General features: G+C 44.9%; 1 protein-coding gene across 1 annotated transcript; it reads left to right on the top strand.

Moving 5' to 3' along the window:
• The first annotated feature begins 185 nt into the window (after positions 1-185).
• Positions 186-18,608, top strand: rspry1 (ring finger and SPRY domain containing 1). The gene is made up of 15 exons (XM_076267297.1): positions 186-780; positions 1,702-2,245; positions 4,786-4,838; positions 6,776-6,888; positions 8,439-8,565; positions 9,542-9,600; positions 10,428-10,494; positions 10,663-10,794; positions 12,953-13,068; positions 13,392-13,535; positions 14,538-14,649; positions 16,037-16,139; positions 16,389-16,541; positions 16,652-16,756; positions 17,306-18,608. Exons 2-15 carry the CDS (start codon positions 1,884-1,886, stop codon positions 17,400-17,402), a joined length of 1,743 nt encoding a protein of 580 aa, XP_076123412.1. The 5' UTR covers positions 186-780; positions 1,702-1,883; the 3' UTR covers positions 17,403-18,608.
• The last annotated feature ends 16 nt before the right edge of the window (positions 18,609-18,624 follow it).

The raw sequence follows: 18,624 nt of genomic DNA, 5'->3' as shown, positions 1-18,624 counted from the left end.
TAATATAAATACAGATGATATTTAGTAGCAACAGCAATGTTAATAAAGCTAATTTTTCCAAGAATTAAGCAGGACCGTATCAGTAAAATAAATATAGTAATCCCTTATTAGACATTCTCTGGTAATATGCATTCTCAGCTCTAACTTTAAAGGTAAATTGACTCACCAGGGTTTTTTGTGTGCGTGTGAGAGGAGAGCATGATTTTGCTGTCTGTAAGTTAGCAGTGGTTGCCAGGATTAGTCAGGTAGTGTCGGCTGTCATGTGTTGACAAAAGTATCACTGACATCATAGCTACGGTTTCGTTTTGCTCAGGCTTCAGGTTAACGTTAAATGTGTAGATAACAGAGCATTAGCTTCCTTTTGTAGCCGTATCATATCGGAATTACAAACGTTGGTGGATTTCTTTGAATGAGCAAGTGGCAGCTATGGCTACCAAGACAAATCGCTAATTCGTTCTCTCATCTATATATTTTGTACTGCCAATAATTTTTGTGGCAACCGGGAAGATAAGTAACATTCACATTTGTTAATGTCAGCGTTAGCTACTTCCCTGACAATTGCCTGGAGTCGGAAAGGCCTATTTAGCTTGCTCATCCCCGCCTTTCTCGTGTAGTGCAACACCGGAAATCTCTCCTTGTTTACGGGGTAAGGATCGAGTGTTGACTCCAGATAACTCCGATTCAACGACCTAGTGGTATTTTCAGGACTGACAAAAGCAGAAGGGGGCTTTGGTGGCCATTCCTAGAGCACTGTGTACAATTGGACCCTCTGCTATAAAGGTAATGTTTATTGATATTTACTTACCTTGTCAGAAAAAACAACTACTTTTGCTCTTACGCTAGGCTAATGTTCGTTCCACAGGAACTGGCTTCTCATATCGTTGACGGTAACGTTAGCGCTTTAGCATGACTCTGGTGTGGAACTATTAGCTAATCCTAAGTTGAACAACTTTGCTTTTCTTTTAATAATTGGTAAGTTAAAATGTTCACTAGTTGGTATGATGCCTTACAGCTGGTTCGTTTAGCTCAAAAGCCAGCCGGTGCGGACTGGCTTAGAAGATGCCTAGCCAAATATTGGCTAATGAAACCTAAAAGAGCTACCTTTTATCGAGATAGGCAAACAAGCAACAGATATTTAACTACAGAGGAAATATAAGTTTATATATTTGCTAACCAAGCAAGTGATCTAACAGTAACTAGCTAACGAGTGATGGTTATGTAAGTTAATGTCACTGATAGATAACGTTATTGCCTGCTAATTTAAAGGCAACCTGTGACAAAAGCTGAGCTAGCCTTAATCTTTTGTGGTTTCTAATTAATTAACATGTCGCTCTTTAAAGACTAACGTTCCAGAGATGGTTAGCTGGTTATTGTTCCGAAATTAACCATATGTGTTTTAAATGTTCATTATATATTTTTAACAAAATGTGTCATCCTCCTGTGACATTTGTATTTCATGCAACTCCAAGAAATCTGATCAAATATGATGTGGCCTTTGTTTTCCTGTTGTCTCGCCTCTTCTCAATGTATCCTCTATCTGTCTGACTTTTTTGTATGTATAAATAATATTAACCTTTAGTAATCTTCCAGTTCAGAGATAGTACGGTGTTTGTGACTACCCGGTACGTGAATTGCCTTCATTTGCCTTTATCCTGCTGTGTTAAATGTGACATTGTAAAGAGCGTGTCTCGTTTTTTTTAGGTCTACTGGGTGTAAACCCGCAACAGAAGCGTGTCCTGCCCAGCTGGGACTCATTGGAGGATGCTTGTTAACTTTACTGGTACTGTGCCTCTCTGCTCGGCCGATCACCGCCTCCAGTAGCACCATGACTGGTAGCCCGGGCAGGATCGACCGCAGACGCCTCCACAAATCCTCCAAATGATATGATAGTAGCCACCTGGATTGCATTCTGTGCCAGCAGAAGCCTTGCGCGGGTTCTGCGACTCACCGTAGAACAGCTGCACACGCTACAGTTTTGGCAGACCCTCGGGGCCACCGGAACCATGGGGAACAGCTGTGTATGCAGAGAGGACAGTGACGTGGAGGATGGATCAGCGCCCCGGAGGCAGCTGAGGCGCGGCGACCACACCACCGTAGAGGCGCCGGAGGCCCGGGGCAGCCGCCCACGGGACCCGGTTAGGCCGCCCAGACGCGGTCGAGGACCGCATGAACCTCGGCGAAAAAAGCCAAACGTTGACGGCTTAGTACTTGATACATTAGCCGTTATTAGGACTCTGGTTGACAAGTAAGTTGGAGTTTTACAATTCCTGTAGATGCCTGTGAGGTTGGGCTTTGCTTGCACACTGTTGAATAATTTGTGTCAAACATTAACCTGTGTCAAGAGGTCATGTCCTAGAGCTAATGCACTGTGGTGTGCTTAAGAAAGTGAACAGAAGAACCCTTCATTTTTCTTTGGCGATTTTGTAAGCCTTAGTGAAGCAGTACTGCACTACAGGGGTGTGTGTGAGAGAGAGGGAGAGATATTAGCGTTTCTCCTGCACTTAGTGCTCTGCACGTGGAGACTCCACTGCACCAGAGCCACACCCACTGAGAGCTGTGCTGCCTGTGTCTAGCAGAGAGTGGGCTGTTGAGAGCAAAATCAGGAGATGAAGATCGTTAGCCTTCCCTCACATGTTTAAAGAAGGGGAAATTATTCATTCATTCATGTACACTTTCTCTCTCTCTCTCTCTCTCTCTCTCTCTCTCTCTCTCAAACACACATCATGGAAGCTCCTCAAAATGAATTGCCCAAACAGCACAGCTATGTCAACTGACCAGCTCCTTAAAGCGTATGCATTGCATTCAAGCGCTCTTGGCCTGTGTTTTTGTTTCTTCCTGTTACACATTCTCCCATCACCCTCCCACACTGACACCTGCAAAAGAAGCAGCCTGATATCCACTGGCCAAGAGCTGAAGATCTGTCACATCTGTGTGCTCCACTGTCAGATGTGTGCATCCCACGCTTGATTTGCAGTAGCTTTTTTCTGACATTTGCATCATGCCTGCGCAAACATGGCGCTAATCATGCCAGATATTTATTCAATTTCAGTTTTTCCTCAGATAGATTTTTTTATTACTTATTGTCATGGCAGCTCACTAAATCTTCCTGTCACACTTACACAGTGGGGCATATATATATATATATATATATATATGTATATATATATATGTATATATATATATATATATATATGTATGTGTGTGTGTGTGTGTGTGAGTTGTGTATATGCCACCTTTGTTGGTTAAATTAACCAGCAAAGGTCATTACGTTTAATTCAATGCCTTACGGGATAAATCAAATGTTTTGTAAAGTATTGCTCACCCAACTGTTATCACACCTAGCCCAATCCAGAATCAGTGCATGAGAGAGTAGGAGAGAGGACCTAAACCCAGAGAGAGAACAGTAGAAAGTGTGTGTGTGTGTGTGAGAGAGAGAGAGAGAGAGAGAGATAAATAGTGTGTGTGTGTGTGAGAGAGAGAGAGAGAGAGATAAATAGTGTGTTTGTGTGAGACAGACAGTGTACGCCGCGGCCTTAATTGCCCCTGCGGTGTGTGTGTGTGCCTCTGGCAGGGTCTCCCCTGGGTGGCTCTGGAGCTGCTGTTAGTGAACAGATTTACTGCCCAGGTTCCAGACCTCAGTCTGGGAGACGGATAGCCAGGCCAAGCCCTGGAGAGAGATTGGCACTGACAGCAGCAGTGGATCTCTATTTTTTTTTTTCTTTCTCTGATCTCATCAGGTTTTCATCAAGCCTGGTGGACTACCCCTTTACACCACATGCAAAATGTCCCGGCAGATGTATGTAGATAAAGTACAGACTACATTGTGCAGAAAGACCATAACAAAGGCCATAATAAGATCATAATAATTCCTCTTGTCCTCACGGCCTCTACACACAGCTGCGTGCGTTGCAGTGCTGGAGACGCATCCCATTCACTTTACATGGGCTTACGTCATCCGTTGCCGAACTGAATTGTGGGTCCGTTGCGTCGCGTTTCTGCCGTCGCTCTCATTGAGAAGTTCAGCTGTTGCTACACCAACAGACGGCACCGGCCAATCTAGCCAATCGATGGACGGCACCAACCAATCAAATTACGGTTATACTTCAAGTCATTTGCATAGCTACCGTCGGGAACACCCACTGGCATGTGTTGACTGAACGCAACTGTGTTTAGAAGCCGTAACTCTCTCCCCAACACAGGCACTTGCATGTGACACATCTTGCAAAAATTGAGAATGTGGTGTATTGAATGGTTTGTGTTTTACTGCACACAAGAAAACACTCGCTCCATTCAGAATGAGGTCTCCTACACAGTTTAGAATGAGCAACAGAGGCTTAGTGGTCTGAACACCATTCCATTCAGAAACATTTGTGTGATTCTGTTTAGATTTTTTTTTAAATATTTTTTTGGGGCATACTGGTTAGCGCTTCGGACTTGTGACCGGAGGGTTGCCGGTTCGAACCCCGACCAGTAGAAAGCGGCTGAAGTGCCCTTGAGCAAGGCACCTAACCCCTCACTGCTCCCCGAGCGCCGCTGTTGTTGCAGGCAGCTCACTGCGCCATGGATTACTGTGTGCTTCACCTCACTGTGTGTTCACTGTGTGCTGAGTGTGTTTCACTAATTCACGGATTGGGATAAATGCAGAGACCAAATTTCCCTCAAGGGATCAAAAGAGTATATATACTTAATACTTAATATACTTAATACTTAGATGCTGCTTGTCTTAACATGATCTTCTCTTGAGTGATTCATAACGAGCGTTTATCTCTTTGATCTGTCCTCCAGTGACCAGGAGCCGCCGTACTCCATGATCACACTACACGAGATGGCAGAGACAGGTGAGTGCAGAGACAAAACCTCTGTAATACTCCTTAAGCCCTAGTCACATACGCATAAAAGTTGAAACTATTATAACTTTGTCACGCTACATTTCGCATAGCCAGTGGTTATTTCACCTGTAATCGCTGGATTACATCGACATTACATGGTCCCTTGTTGCTAGTCGTTGCAGTCTGAATGAGGCTTTGTCCTCATTGTTCAGTCATGTTTGTCTTGTATCTTTCCCGATGAGTATTCTAAGAACTTGGATTTGTGACAAGCCTGGGTAGGTTGGCAAACCTTCTAATGGCTCTGTTGTCCCTGCTAAACAAAGCCATAGGGTTCTTCTATTAGGCAGTTGACAACTGAGGTTCTTGGAATACCCCTCTGGTCTAGCTGTGTTTTCCAGTTGTTTTTTATTTGTTTGGTTATTTTTGATAAACTTCAACCCTGCATGTGTTTACATTGCCTCAGGATGTTCTTATTAAATAAAAAACGATTTAAGGCTCTGTAGGAGCAGCTGTCCAGGGCAAGCTATGGCTATCTCTAATGTGTTTGAGTTTTGAGTCAGCCGTTCTTCTTCATGTTGGTCACAGCAATGCAAAACAGAGTAACCAGAGCTAAATAAGGACTGTAGGAGGCAGTAATGGAGGTGGTCTCAGGGGATGACTACCTCTCAAAACCCCTACACGCATTGGCACAAAACAACAATAACAACAACAACAACCCCGCGGTGACAGAGTCCCCTCCATGAAGAGAAAGCACATTAATGGAATCCTGTCAGTTTTCAGAGGATTTATTTCCTCATGACTGGCGATGAGCCTCCACTGTAGGCTTGTGCTGTAAACCTCCCTGGCTTATTCACCTTTCATTCACCCCTACGCCCTAATCTCATTATATAAATAGATAGTCTTTATTTGTGCAAGACACCCGAGCATGGGCCTGTGGCACCCCCTTTGTGCGGAGGCCGAGCCAGAGGGCACGCCTGCCTTTCCCCCGTGTGGCCGAGATGATGATGATGATGATGATGACGGCGATGTGACCTCCAGAGCCTCCGTGGGTTCACTGCTGCTGCCCAGAGAGGGCAGGGATTGGCATGGGGTACTCTGCAGCTCTGCCTATCTCGTCTCGCTCCCTCACTGCCTCCCTCCCTCCCTCCCTCCCTCCCTCCCTCCCTCCTGCCAGCTGTACTGCCCGTGTCTGTGCCTGTGCCCACCGGGTGCCCGGGGTGGTGTAGTGTTGAGTGCACACACACCACACCACACCACACCACAGAATGAAGTACTCCGATCAGGACAATTTGACTTACTGGTGCAGTTCTTTGAGCTTTTCCTTTCTCTTTGTGTGAACTGCCTTTGTTCCTACAGCGCAGCTGGTAGAAGAACAAGATAATAATAGCGACAGGGTCGATTCCAAGGAAACGCACTTCCTGAGGGAGTGTGTACATTACCTGTGTTTTCAGTCACTTCAGGTAGAAACATCTGCCTCGAGCATAAATGTAACTGTTTCTATGCAACGCAGTTCACACCTCTGAGTGTTGCCTACGGGCATGCTGTTGCCTCTGTTGCCAATTTATAAAGAGCCCATTTATCAGAACCCTGAAGCAAGTAAATAGATTCCAGCCTTAATGGATGTAAGGATGTTTAGGCTGCTGGCTGTACATGCCCTTACCGATGATGGAAGAAAGCTTCCCCCCCCCCCTTTGCTTGGAATTACGAAACCACAGATGTTGGATGGCGATTGGCATTTGGTGATTCATCTTTCATCTTTTTTCTTTGTGCTTAATGACTCATGGCAGCCTCATGCGAAAAACCCACCTTCCTCTTGTGACATGAACATATCATCACCTCATGCATAAAGGACTCATGCGTGAACCGCCATTCATTGACCGAGTGCTGTTCTCTTTCTGTGCCTTTGTCCCCCCCCCCCCCTTCCACGTGTGCGGCCCGACCCCTAGATGACGGCTGGTTGGAGGTGGTCCAGTCTCTGATCCGGGTCATCCCTCTGAACGACCCGCTGGGGCCTGCTGTGATCACGCTGCTGCTGGACGAGTGCCCTCTGCCCACCAAAGTGAGTCGGTGCCACTTGCACGTGTGCCAACCAACACCGTCACAAGCTCAAGCTAACATATACAGATGTGCACACATCCATACATACATCAATTGCATATTCACAGATGAACACATTCACTGAGACGTACTCTGTAGACATAGAGATTTACACACATCCATACATGCATCAATTGCATGCACATTCACAAATGAACACATTCACTAATATGTACTGCTTGCACATAGACATACACATTAACACACACATACACCAAGGACATGCAGTCACGCTTACAGACCCTCACGCGCACAAATTATTATGCACATACACAGGTACACACATTCTATACTTTAACACACACCCCACACACAAATAATTGCACACACATCATGACCCTTACATACCCACACACGAATAACTATGCACGCAAAACACACACACACACACACACACACACACACACACACCACACACACCACACACACACCACACACACACACACACACAGAGTGGTTTTGGTTTTCTTGTTGAAGCATCATTGCAGTATGTGCAACCCCATGCTGTAGTGATGCAGCAGCAGTAGAGGAGAGCTGCAGATGCAGTGCAGCTGGGCTAAGGCCAGAGCACTGTTCTCCTGTGTGCACAGCTCAGCTGGGGACTCGCGGCCTTGCTCATGCGGTCTCTCAGCACAGTGGGCAAGAGCAGTCCTGACCTGTCTGCCTGCGCTGCTCTGCGTCTCATGCTACCATGTTGTCTTTCTCCCTCAGTTTCCCTCCCTCCTGTTTCCTTACCCCCCCCCCCTCTCTTTACCTTACTCTTGTCTTTGTCTGTGTCTTCCCTGCTCTTTGACATAATGGTTCACTCACACAAGCAAACATACTCTCAAACACACACACACTTTTCTTGAGTGTTTCTCTCGCTCTCTCTCCCGCTCTCTCTCCCCCTCTCTCTCGCTTGCTCTCTGTCCTTCCTTCACTCACACACACACACACACACACACACACACACACATATACACAAACACTGTGTGTTGAGTCATCAGAGCTTTCTTTCGTCTCGATACAGCTCATCCCTGTAGCGTCCGTGTTCAGCTGTCATATTTAGTGGCAGCCCATTTCATAACTGCCCATTTTAGAGAGAGAGAGAGAGAGAGAGAGAGAGAGAGAGAGAGAGAGAGAGAGAGAGAGAGAGAGAGAGAGAGAGAGCGCACAGTTAGCCACTGATGGAGCCTGTGGGTTTGCCCTGACTTCCTACTGTATGCAGCGGCTCCTCTGTGGGAATTACAGCCTTCAGTCTGTCACCCACAGGATTGTATTGTTTGGCAGCCCACTGAAGAATGGCCTCTTTTGTGTGTGTGTGTGTGTGTGTGTGTGTGTGTGTGTGTGTGTGTGCAGGGATGCGAAAGAAAGAGAGGGTGAGTGGGAAGGAGAGAGAGAGGAAAAGGGAGGAATAGAGAGAGAGGCTAATGTCACATTAGTTTAGTGCATATGGTGTATGTAGTCAGTCTGTCTGTTTGTGCCTTTGTTTAAGTGTGTGTGCATGACCTGGCTTGACTTTTCCCTTCCCAGGATGCTTTGCAGAAGCTGTCGGAGATGCTGAGCTTGAGCTCAGCTGTGGCGCGTCAAGATGCACTCATCCCTGCCAAACACCGCAACACCACCGCTGTGCTGGGCTGCCTGGCTGAGAAACTCGCCGGTGAGACACACACACACACACACACACACACACACACACACTGTTGTGCTTGGTTGCCTAGCTGAGAAACCATAGAGCCATAGAGTGACACGCACACACACACACCTGATTCTTAACACACATGTTGAGACACTTAAATTCCCAACGTGCCCTAGCAAGCATACATGCTTAGGAAACAGCCACCTTCCCCATCTCCCTGCCAACGACATTGCAAAAGACTTTCCTTTCACTCGTTCGTTCACTCTCTACAGTTTTTTTTCTTCTCTCTCTCCACAACGTTCCTTCTCTCTGGCTTGCTGTCCCTGTTTCTTTTCAGGAATGTGCCCCTTCCCCTCCCCAGTGTGTGATGTGGTCGTATATCACCATTAGCACTGACATGTGGGCAGTTCTGATGACTTGAGAGGTCTACCCCCACCCCCTGCTCCCCACTACAGCCTCCATTCCTGTCCTGCCCCATCCACCTCTGCTGCTCTTCCTGTTGTTGTGAATGCATAGTTCAGATAGAGGCAGAAGCCTATCCCCTACCCTCTTAATCTCAGCAGCAGTAGCAGCAGCAGTAGTTGCTTCCATCATGGCCTTGTCCCTGCTTCACATCCTCCATACCGGCTACCTCTGTCTGGGCTCTGGTGACCGCATTGAGCAGACACAGACACAGACACAGACACCTCAACCCCTACTTGATTCCTCCTCTCAGGCTGCCGTCAGCTAGATGAAAACCCCAGAGTCAGGTCCCCTCTCTTCGCTGTGCTGTCACAGCTCTCACCCCAGATGCACTGTACACACACTCAGACATACACTCATATATATATATATATATATATATATATATATATATATATGTATGTATATGTGTATATTTCCGTTTTGTATATCAAATTCAATGTTTATATTTGCATTAGACAATTTGTTGATTTGTTTTGTAATAATAACGTGACTACATGTTGTAATAACACGATCATGCATCTGTTTGTTTCAGGCCCTGCCAGTATAGGCCTCCTCAGCACTGGAACCCTCGAGTACTTATTGGAGAGTCTGGTAAGGCGTGAACACATGACCTGTACGGTGCTATACACGCAAATCAGTCAGATGAGTTCACAGGAGATTAGAATGGACATGACGGGCAAGCTGCTTCAGCATAGCTCAAAGTAGAGGAGCATAGATAGTGTTTCAGTAGTGCAATATTAAACCTCCAGATTGAACACTCAGTGAAAAAGTTTCAGTTTCACTTTTTTGATTTGTGTTTATTTTTTTATTCAAGTTTATTTTAATTTCTTTAGGCCAGTCTAGTCTTAGTCAGGAATATGTGAGAAACTAATCTCAAAATATAGAAAATGGGCCCCAAAATGTTTGAGAAGAACTCCTTGTAGAAAGTCTAATTTGTTCTAGTTGAAGTAAATAAAGGACATCTGCTAACCAGTGTGCATGAGAAGGGGGTTTCCTAATTTACATTTAGTTAAAATTAGTCTTCTTGCTAATAAGGAGACCAAGACAATAACATCTTTCTTAGATTTTGACCTAGACCTTGAGGGAAGGTACAAACCCACAAGGCTCTTATGGAATCCAGTGGATCTGGACGAAGAGAAAGAATTTGATTATAAATATCTGAAATTAACCCTTTCAATGAAGAACTAGGATTGAAAAACCTATCAAGAGGTGACTTGTTGGGCAAATTTGGGAAGGGTGTGTGAACAAAACTACGAATTTTTAGGTGACATTTGTGGGTGATATTTGTGGGTGAGACAAGAGATACAAGAGATGGAGGGAAAGTATGATTAGTGGTTATTTTCTCAGTAGTTGTGTATATATTTGTTTTGATTGTGTGTGTGTGTGTGTGTGTGTGTGTGTGTGTGTGTGTGTTCCAGAGCTCAGAAGCACACCCCACTGTCATGCTCTTTTCTCTCATCGCACTAGAGAAGTTCTCCCAAACAAGTAGGTCTTTGTTCAGCTATTCACTATGAAATCAATATATTCAATACCTTCATCAATACCAGCGCTTGTCATTGTCTTGATATTTCTAGCAGTCCATGTTTTCTGCCATCGTTGTGGAGTCAGTGTCTAAAGAGTTTAAATACCCGTGTGTGTGTGTGCGCGCCTCAGGTGAGAACAAGCTCACGGTGTCCGAGTCGTGCATCAGTGATCGTCTGGCGGTACTGGAATTATGGGCGGATCACTTGGACTACCTGAAGCGGCAGGTTGGATTCTGTTCCCAGTGGAGTCTGGACAACCTGTGTGAGTATGCCCACCAACCCCTGGCTCCACCCACCCGGCCCTCGTTGAATGTCTGAAACTCAATCACAGCTTCAGGTCCAAACAATCATACTCTCGTCTCCTCATTAGCACACAGGCCAGTAAAGAGTGAAGGGAAGCGAGTGGGAGCGAGAGAGAGCGAGGGCAGTTTGACTACAGGTCGAATTTGAACCCAGGTCTCCATGGGCACTCGGACTTGAATGTTGTGCGAATGCTGCAGACGCCTGTGCCACAGCTCCCCCACCTTAATAACCTGTGCCACAACTCCCCCACCTTAATCACCTGTGCCACAGCTCCCCACCTTAATCACCTGTGCCACAGCTCCCCACCTTAATCACCTGTGCCACAGCTCCCCACCTTAATCACCTGTGCCACTGCTCCCCACCTTAATAACCTGTGCCACAACTCCCCCACCTTAATAACCTGTGCCATAGCTCCCCCACCTTAATTACCTGTTTTAAGGCCCATAAAGAAAAGAGAGTCAGGGGAGGAACTGAGGAGAATCTATGACTATAACTTATGTCTATGACTATGACTTTGGGCAGCCGTGGCCTACTGGTTAGCACTTCGGACCTGTAATCGGAGGATTGCCGGTTCGAACCCCGACCAGTAGGCCACGGCTGAAGTGCCCTTGAGCAAGGCACCTAACCCCTCACTGCTCCCCGAGCGCCGCTGTTGATGCAGGCAGCTCACTGCGCCGGGATTAGTGTGTGCTTCACCTCACTGTGTGTTCACTGTGTGCTGTGTGTGTTTCACTAATTCACGGATTGGGATAAATGCAGAGACCAAATTTCCCTCACGGGATCAAAAGAGTATATATACTATAAGCCACTCTGCTTTCCAGCTTTGGTTAGATGACATTGTTGTTATAGAGGCTGGTTCAGTCTTATAACATGATGGCAATACTAGAGTTTTCCCGAAGAGGAAATGACCAGCCAGTGACTCAGTATTGCATGGCTCTCTGAAGTGCTGATGCTAATGCATAAGTAGGATCTGATTGCTAGCCTCAGAATGTTTATTTGGGGAAGGAGGTTGGTGTGTTGTGGCACACTCTGTGATTCAGCCTGTGTATTCCATCTGTTTGTATGTATACCAGTATGTTTGGACTTCCTGATTTCTTCCAGGAAGCAGGAATGAAAATTATTTCCTTTTTGTAATAAGGGCATTCTGGAGTCATGTGGACAGACTGAGTCATTAGTCATTTGTGCTAAACCCACAGAAAAAATGAAAATGACAACGTTTGCTTTATAGGCTCAAGAGTCAGTGATTGAACTTGAGCTTTCTGAACTTCATTGAACCTTTTGTCTTATTGAACTTTTGTTCACTTTTGTCTCATTGGGTTTTTATTGTGGAAGTTCAGTATTAATTATAACGGGGAGAATAGTTATAATGGCCTTACTTTGTGTTTTTAAGGAGATCTAATGTGAACAGTAATGTTCTTGGCTTTGGTTCCTGCCATGGGTTTGTCCCAGCAGTTCAGGTGGTCCCAGAGGTGCCAGCTCTGCCCCGTTTGCGCTGCGCCCATGTTTGTATTGAATTTCCCCAGTATTCACAAACATCCCTTCACACCATGTTGTATAACACTCACATATAAGTGTGATGAATACCATTGTGTATTGGAGTCTATGGGAAAGAGTATCAGTATGCAGTCTATAGGGGGTCATTCTTCTAGCTTTTACATTATCTGTCTCTTCAGCTTCTTGTGCTTTTCCCTGAATTTCCCCACAGTTGTCTGCTACTTGAGTCTAGTGAACCTTAAATATGACTTTGCACCATCACAACTCGCTAACTGACTGCTATTTTACTTCACCTCACTGGTTAGTTGTTTTTGATGAACAAAATGTGTAATGGATGTATAATGGACATTTCATGAAATAACCCAAAGGTTTATGCACCGTAGAAACAAATCTCCAGGATGTAAATTGTGTGTAAATTTAGTCAGCATGGTCAGAGCTTATAGCTGTGAAGAAGCCTACTTTCAGCACACAAAAGTGCCTTGTCTTGCAAAACAGCCACAGCAAATAAACCAAGTCATGGACAGGATGTCCTGTTCACACTGGCACTGTGGAACTGAGGGGAGCAAAGCAACTTTTTACACATAATGCTTTTTCTGTGTTTTTCCTGCCCACTGCGGCTGTAGTCCTGAAAGAGGGTCGTCAGTTTACATATGAGAAGGTCAACCTGAGCAACATCAACGCCATGCTGAACAGCAACGATGTCAGCGAGTACCTGAAGATCTCGCCCAGCGGTCTGGAGGTGCGACAGACTCCCGTCACCACTGATAACATTTTCACATCCTCACTGCCTCGTCATCTTCGGATGAAATTGTGTTTAAAATGATTATGAAGAAATTGTGAAAGTCCCTGTCATTCATTCACTTACTAGCAGAAAGACACGGACTCTTCATGTAGTCAGATCCCTTCATTGTATTTGCGCTCTTGCTGCACTGTATTTTCTCTCTCTCACACACACACACACACACACATACTCTCACTTTCCTTGCCCCTCCCTCCTCTTTTCTCTCTCGCCTTTCTTGTCTCTTCTCTCATGCTGCTCTCTCTCTCTCTCTTCCCTCTAAGGCTCGCTGTGATGCCTCCTCTTTCGAGAGCGTCCGGTGCACGTTCTGCGTGGACTCTGGCATCTGGTACTACGAGGTCACGGTCATCACCTCTGGGGTCATGCAGATCGGCTGGGCCACCAAGGACAGCAAATTCCTCAACCACGTATGTCCCCTCCTCACATTATAAGCCCAACCACTTGACCTTCAAACCAGCATCTAGTAGAATATACACCAGAAACTCCAAGACAAAAACAGTTAAAGGAGAATTCCGGTGTGATATTGACCTAAAGTGTGTTGATACCGAATGTGAACGTATGTCTCATAGGTAAGAATGAACAGGTATGATAAGGGATCAGATTCCAAAAATAATTCTGTGGAAATGCATTCCAGTTTCTTCCAGTAGCAGCAACTGGAATCCATGCATTTCCACGGAATTATTTTTGGAATGTCAGGGCCCTCGGAGGTCTGCATTTATCCCATCCATGAATTAGTGAACACACAGAGCACATAGTGAACACTCAGTGAGGTGAAGCACATACTAACCCGGAGCAGTGAGCTGCCTTGCTACAGCGGCGTTCGGGTAGCAGTGAGGGGTTGGGTGCCTTGCACCTATCTCATTTATTTATTTTCTTATATATTATTTTATTATACTTTTGTTTTAAGTTATATCTTAATATATTTTAGCGTGCATTCCTCTTCCTCTATTTGTAGTACATTGATATTAAATTGTATTGTGACCATGTAATCTGGGCTTCATTGTAAATGAGGGATTCCCTCAATGAAATTTCCGAGAAACTAAATAAAGGTATCCGTGGTGGGTATGGTGGCTGTGTCCATGTATACTACTTCATAGGTGGTGGGTAAAGTGGCTGTGTCCATGTATACTACTTCATAGGTGGTGGGTAAAGTGGCTGTGTTCATGTATACTACTTCATAGGTGGTGGGTAAAGTGGCTGTATTCATGCATACTACTACATACCATCTGTGTTGGGTAAAGTGGCTGTGTTCATGTATACTACTTCATAGGTGGTGGGTAAAGTGGCTGTGTTCATGTATACTACTTCATAGGTGGTGGGTAAAGTGGCTGAATTCATGCATACTACTACATACCATCCGTGTTGGGTAAAGTGGCTGTGTTCATGCGTATGCTTGTGTGTTTTGGCAGGAGGGCTATGGGATAGGAGACGATGAGTACTCGTGTGCTTATGATGGCTGCAGGCAGCTGATCTGGTACAACGCTCGCAGCAAACCTCACTCCCACTCCTGCTGGAAAGAAGGTCAGTCTTCACCACCGGACACATCAACACCACTGACCTGTTAGACCAGGGATGGAAATTAAAAATTTTGTCCACTTGCCACTGTGGCTGATGGATTCCAAAATCTACCAGCCACTCAACTTTTTTACCAGCCACTAGAGATGTAATGGTATGAAAATGTTATATGATTATAGTAACCTATATGATCACGGTTATTGGTAATATTGCAATACAATTCAAATGTGCTGAATTTATTTCTAAACCCACCACCAATGTTGGACAGAACTCATAATTGGCCTGTCCTCCATGCACAGTAGCAACAAAACTAAAGGTCAACAGAACAGCATTCATATGCCATAGTGGTGTGACTCCTTTAAGACACTGGTGTGAGTTCTGGAGCATCCTATAATCCAACTATCCAACTTGATCTAACTATATGCCAACGGTCTCTAGCTGAAGCAGGAAAGATGAACATAACGCTAAACAATCTAGATTTCTTTACTGAGACGTCCCTCCACGAAGTGTTTCCTTTCCTGCTTTTCTTAACTAGTGCACAGAATTGCAGACATACTGACGCTCCAGCGCAAGTAGCCTATAAACGCTCAACAGTGTGCTATCTCAAAGGAGAGCTATTCACGTGAGAATATTAGCCTGTGAAGATTAAACGCAGATCCACAGATCTCGCTCGGTTTATGTTTATGCAGTCATCCGGAAATAAGCGTAGCAGTGGCTCTTGAAAGCGTAGCGGCAGTTTCTCAATGGTAGTAGTGGCAACAAGTGCAGCGCTGTGCAGTGCGGTGCCTATGCTGCAGGGGTGACTGTGGCTCACAGGTAGTTATTGTAGGTAACTTCAAATCAGCGCGATTTAACCGCATAGGCTACTGGCAACGTTACAGTGCCTATAAAAAAAAGTATTCACCCCCTGTATGCTGGCTCTATCTATTTACCTGCCACAGTGGCTGGTAAGTTGACCAAATTCACACGCTAGTACACAACTGCTAATTTCCATTTGACCTGTTTTCAGCTAGTCCACACCTTTTCCCAACATGCTGCTCGTTTGGCTTGCGTCTGTTATTTGTTGTGTGACAGGTTTTTAATCCTGTGTTAAATGAAGGTGGGTTTAGTGGGTGTAAAAGTTGACACAGGTACAGAGAGTTCAGTAATGGTGTCCCAGAAAAGAGGCACACATCCTTCTCGGAAAGAGAAACTTTTATTTCTGTCTTGGGAAAAATGCACACACACACACACACATATACACATATTCAAAGCAAGTTTGTTTATATAGCACATTTCATACAGAGGCGTAATTCAATGTACACACACACACACACACACATACACTGTTGTACTGAATTAGTTGTATGGGTTAAGGTTGAATGGTCTATAACCTTTGTGCTCCATCACACAGGTGATGCCATAGGCTTTCTTTTAGACCTCAATAAGAAGCAGATGATCTTTTATCTAAACGGACATCAGCTTCCCCCAGAGAAGCAAGTGTTTTCATCAGCCACGTAAGTGTCTCTCTCTCTCTCTCTCTCTCTCTCTCTCTCTCTCTCTCTCTCTCTCTCTCTCTCTCTCTTTTCTTTTTCTTTCTTTCTTTCTTTCTTTCTTTCTCTCTCTCTCTCTCTCTCTCTCTCTCTCTCTCCTAACATCAGTGTGAGTATGCAGCCTTTCTTGTCTGCTGAGTTTACATACATCCACTCTATCTTGCACATGTTGTGTAGAACTCATTTTAAAGGATTGAATCTTCCATCTTTCAGGTCGGGCTTCTTTGCTGCGGCGAGCTTCATGTCTTATCAACAGTGTGAGTTCAACTTTGGGGCCAAGCCGTTCCGCTACCCCCCATCTGTCAAATTCAGCACCTTTAATGACTTTGCCTCTCTGGCATCTGATGAGAAAATCATCTTGCCAAGGTATGTGCAAGTGATTTTAAATTAAATGGAGCTGTTTTGATTTCCCAGTTCTTATGGGTTTTTTTTTTTTTTAAACCTGCGCTATCATTCTCCATGTGCTTGGCCTGCAGACACAGACGCTTGGCCCTGCTGAAGCAAGTGAGCATCCGAGACAACTGCTGTACCCTGTGCTGTGACCAGATGGCTGACACAGAGCTCAGACCCTGTGGACACAGGTAGGCCACTGTGAAGCCCAGGGGACAAAAGAAGTAGCCAGTACACATTGAAGAGGGCATATTGCATAGGGCCCTCATAGTTATTTTATTAACCCCTTTGGTCCAACTTTATGTTACGTAGTTGTGATTTTAAGTGTTAAGTGGTTCAAATAAGTTTTTAATTTTACTTAATACAAATATAAGTAATTTACTTAATTCACCCATGGATCATGTTTTTGTATCATGTATGAGTTGTATCTAATCCTAGCCCTATATTTTGTAACACCATGAGCTTGTAAAAGAAATGCATGTTTTCTATTCATATTTTATTCACCTTACACAGAGTATAGCTCCAAGCCTGAACAAAAGAAAGACCTGTTATTCGTTGTGCATAGTAAATACAAACATGTTGTATAACTCACTTATGTGTTATATTATAACGTGTGTATGCAGTGATTCAGTGTTTTCTGACTTTGTGTGTGTGTGTGTGTGTGTGTGTGTGTGTGTGTGTGTGTGTGTGTGTGTGTGTGTGTGTGTGTGTGTGTGTGTGTGTGTGTGCATGCATTGCAGTGGGATTTGCATGGAGTGTGCCTTACAGCTGGAGACGTGCCCTCTGTGTCGCCAAGACATCCAGACGCGTGTCAGACTCATCTCCCACGTGTCCTGACACCAGCGCTCCTCCCTCGCCGCCCTCTCCCCACCCACGCAATCTCACTGAGGGACACGGGGACTCGGACATTCCCCCGCCTCCATTCGAAACAGTCCCCTCTGTCCAACCGAAGACACACACCTGACCAACAGAATCATGATTTGAGGGCTCGACACTCACCGGTCTGTCAGCCCACAGAAAAAGAGAGGGAGAGAAAAACAAGAGAGGAAGAAGAGGAAGATGGGGGGGGAAAGTTTGAAAAGGAGGGGGAGGGGTGGACTGACATCTTCCCCTTGGAGCACTGCACAGAGTTGCAGACTTGCTGTCTGTGAGCGTGAATGTGTGTGTGTGTGTGTGTGTGTGTGTGTGTGTGTGTGTGTTAGTGCCATTGTCAGACACAGAGAAAGAGGGACGACAAGTTTCTGTGTGGAGACAGAAAAGCATTTGTAAAAACATGCCATAAAACTTCATGCGATACATACACCGCAACATTCTACACATGGATTGGCCTTTTGCTCTTTACTCCCCCAACCCCTTGGAGGAGAATATACTCCCAAGAGACGCTCTGCTCAGTGTGTCCTACGTATCTCTGCGTCAAGATGTGTTCAGTGTATCTGTGATATCTCATGTTTCAATTCCAACTGGACACAAAGGCACAACAGCAAAAAAAAAAAAAAAAAAGAGCTTCGTTACCTGTTTTTATTTTCGTGGTGGTGATGTCGATGCCTGACTCCTGAGAGGTGCGTAGGCTGGGCACAGCTTCGTCTCCACATGTCTCTCCTTTCTCTTCTGTACTTGAAACGGTTCTGGATAAACTCCCCACACCCTGAATGAGATGTGTTATAAAAAAGAGAGAAAATTATGATTGTGAAGAAACTGTGAGTGAAATGGTATATATATTTGTGCAAAAGATAAATGCAAAAAAGCAGATTCTGCATTTAATAATAAAATGCCTGATCATGAAGGGTATTAAGTTAATAATTAAATTTGTAGAGGTTAAAACTTGGAAAATGATGATGCCCAGGATGAACAGTTACCGAGAAGGGGTTTTTGGGTATGATGTGCTTTTTGGCCAAATAGTTTTGGCTGCTAAGATATTTGTTTGGGGTTGTTGGGCAGCCATGGATGTATCCTGGGGTTCCAAAGATCATTTAATGACATACAAATCATTTTTTCTGGATTGTGATGTTTGTAATAAACGTCTGTTTATGTGTTGCATAAAAAGTGGTCAAGTTGTTAA

Source organism: Alosa pseudoharengus, unplaced genomic scaffold (genome assembly GCF_046254945.1).
Source record: "Alosa pseudoharengus isolate Yale_2024_CS ecotype anadromous, Long Island Sound unplaced genomic scaffold, YU_APseudo_1.1 YU_APseudo_1.1_scf_10, whole genome shotgun sequence".
In the NCBI taxonomy this organism is placed as follows: Eukaryota; Metazoa; Chordata; class Actinopteri; order Clupeiformes; family Clupeidae; genus Alosa; species Alosa pseudoharengus.
This window is presented reverse-complemented; position numbering and strand designations above follow the sequence as displayed.

Excerpts from the sequence above, each read along its gene's own strand:
- rspry1 (XM_076267297.1), top strand. The coding sequence starts at position 1,884 with ATGATAGTAGCCACCTGGATTGCATTCTGTGCCAGCAGAAGCCTTGCG. Across the intron at positions 6,889-8,438 it reads AGTGCCCTCTGCCCACCAAA|GATGCTTTGCAGAAGCTGTC; the intron begins GTGAGTCGGTGC and ends TTCCCTTCCCAG. Across the intron at positions 16,140-16,388 it reads CAAGTGTTTTCATCAGCCAC|GTCGGGCTTCTTTGCTGCGG; the intron begins GTAAGTGTCTCT and ends TCCATCTTTCAG.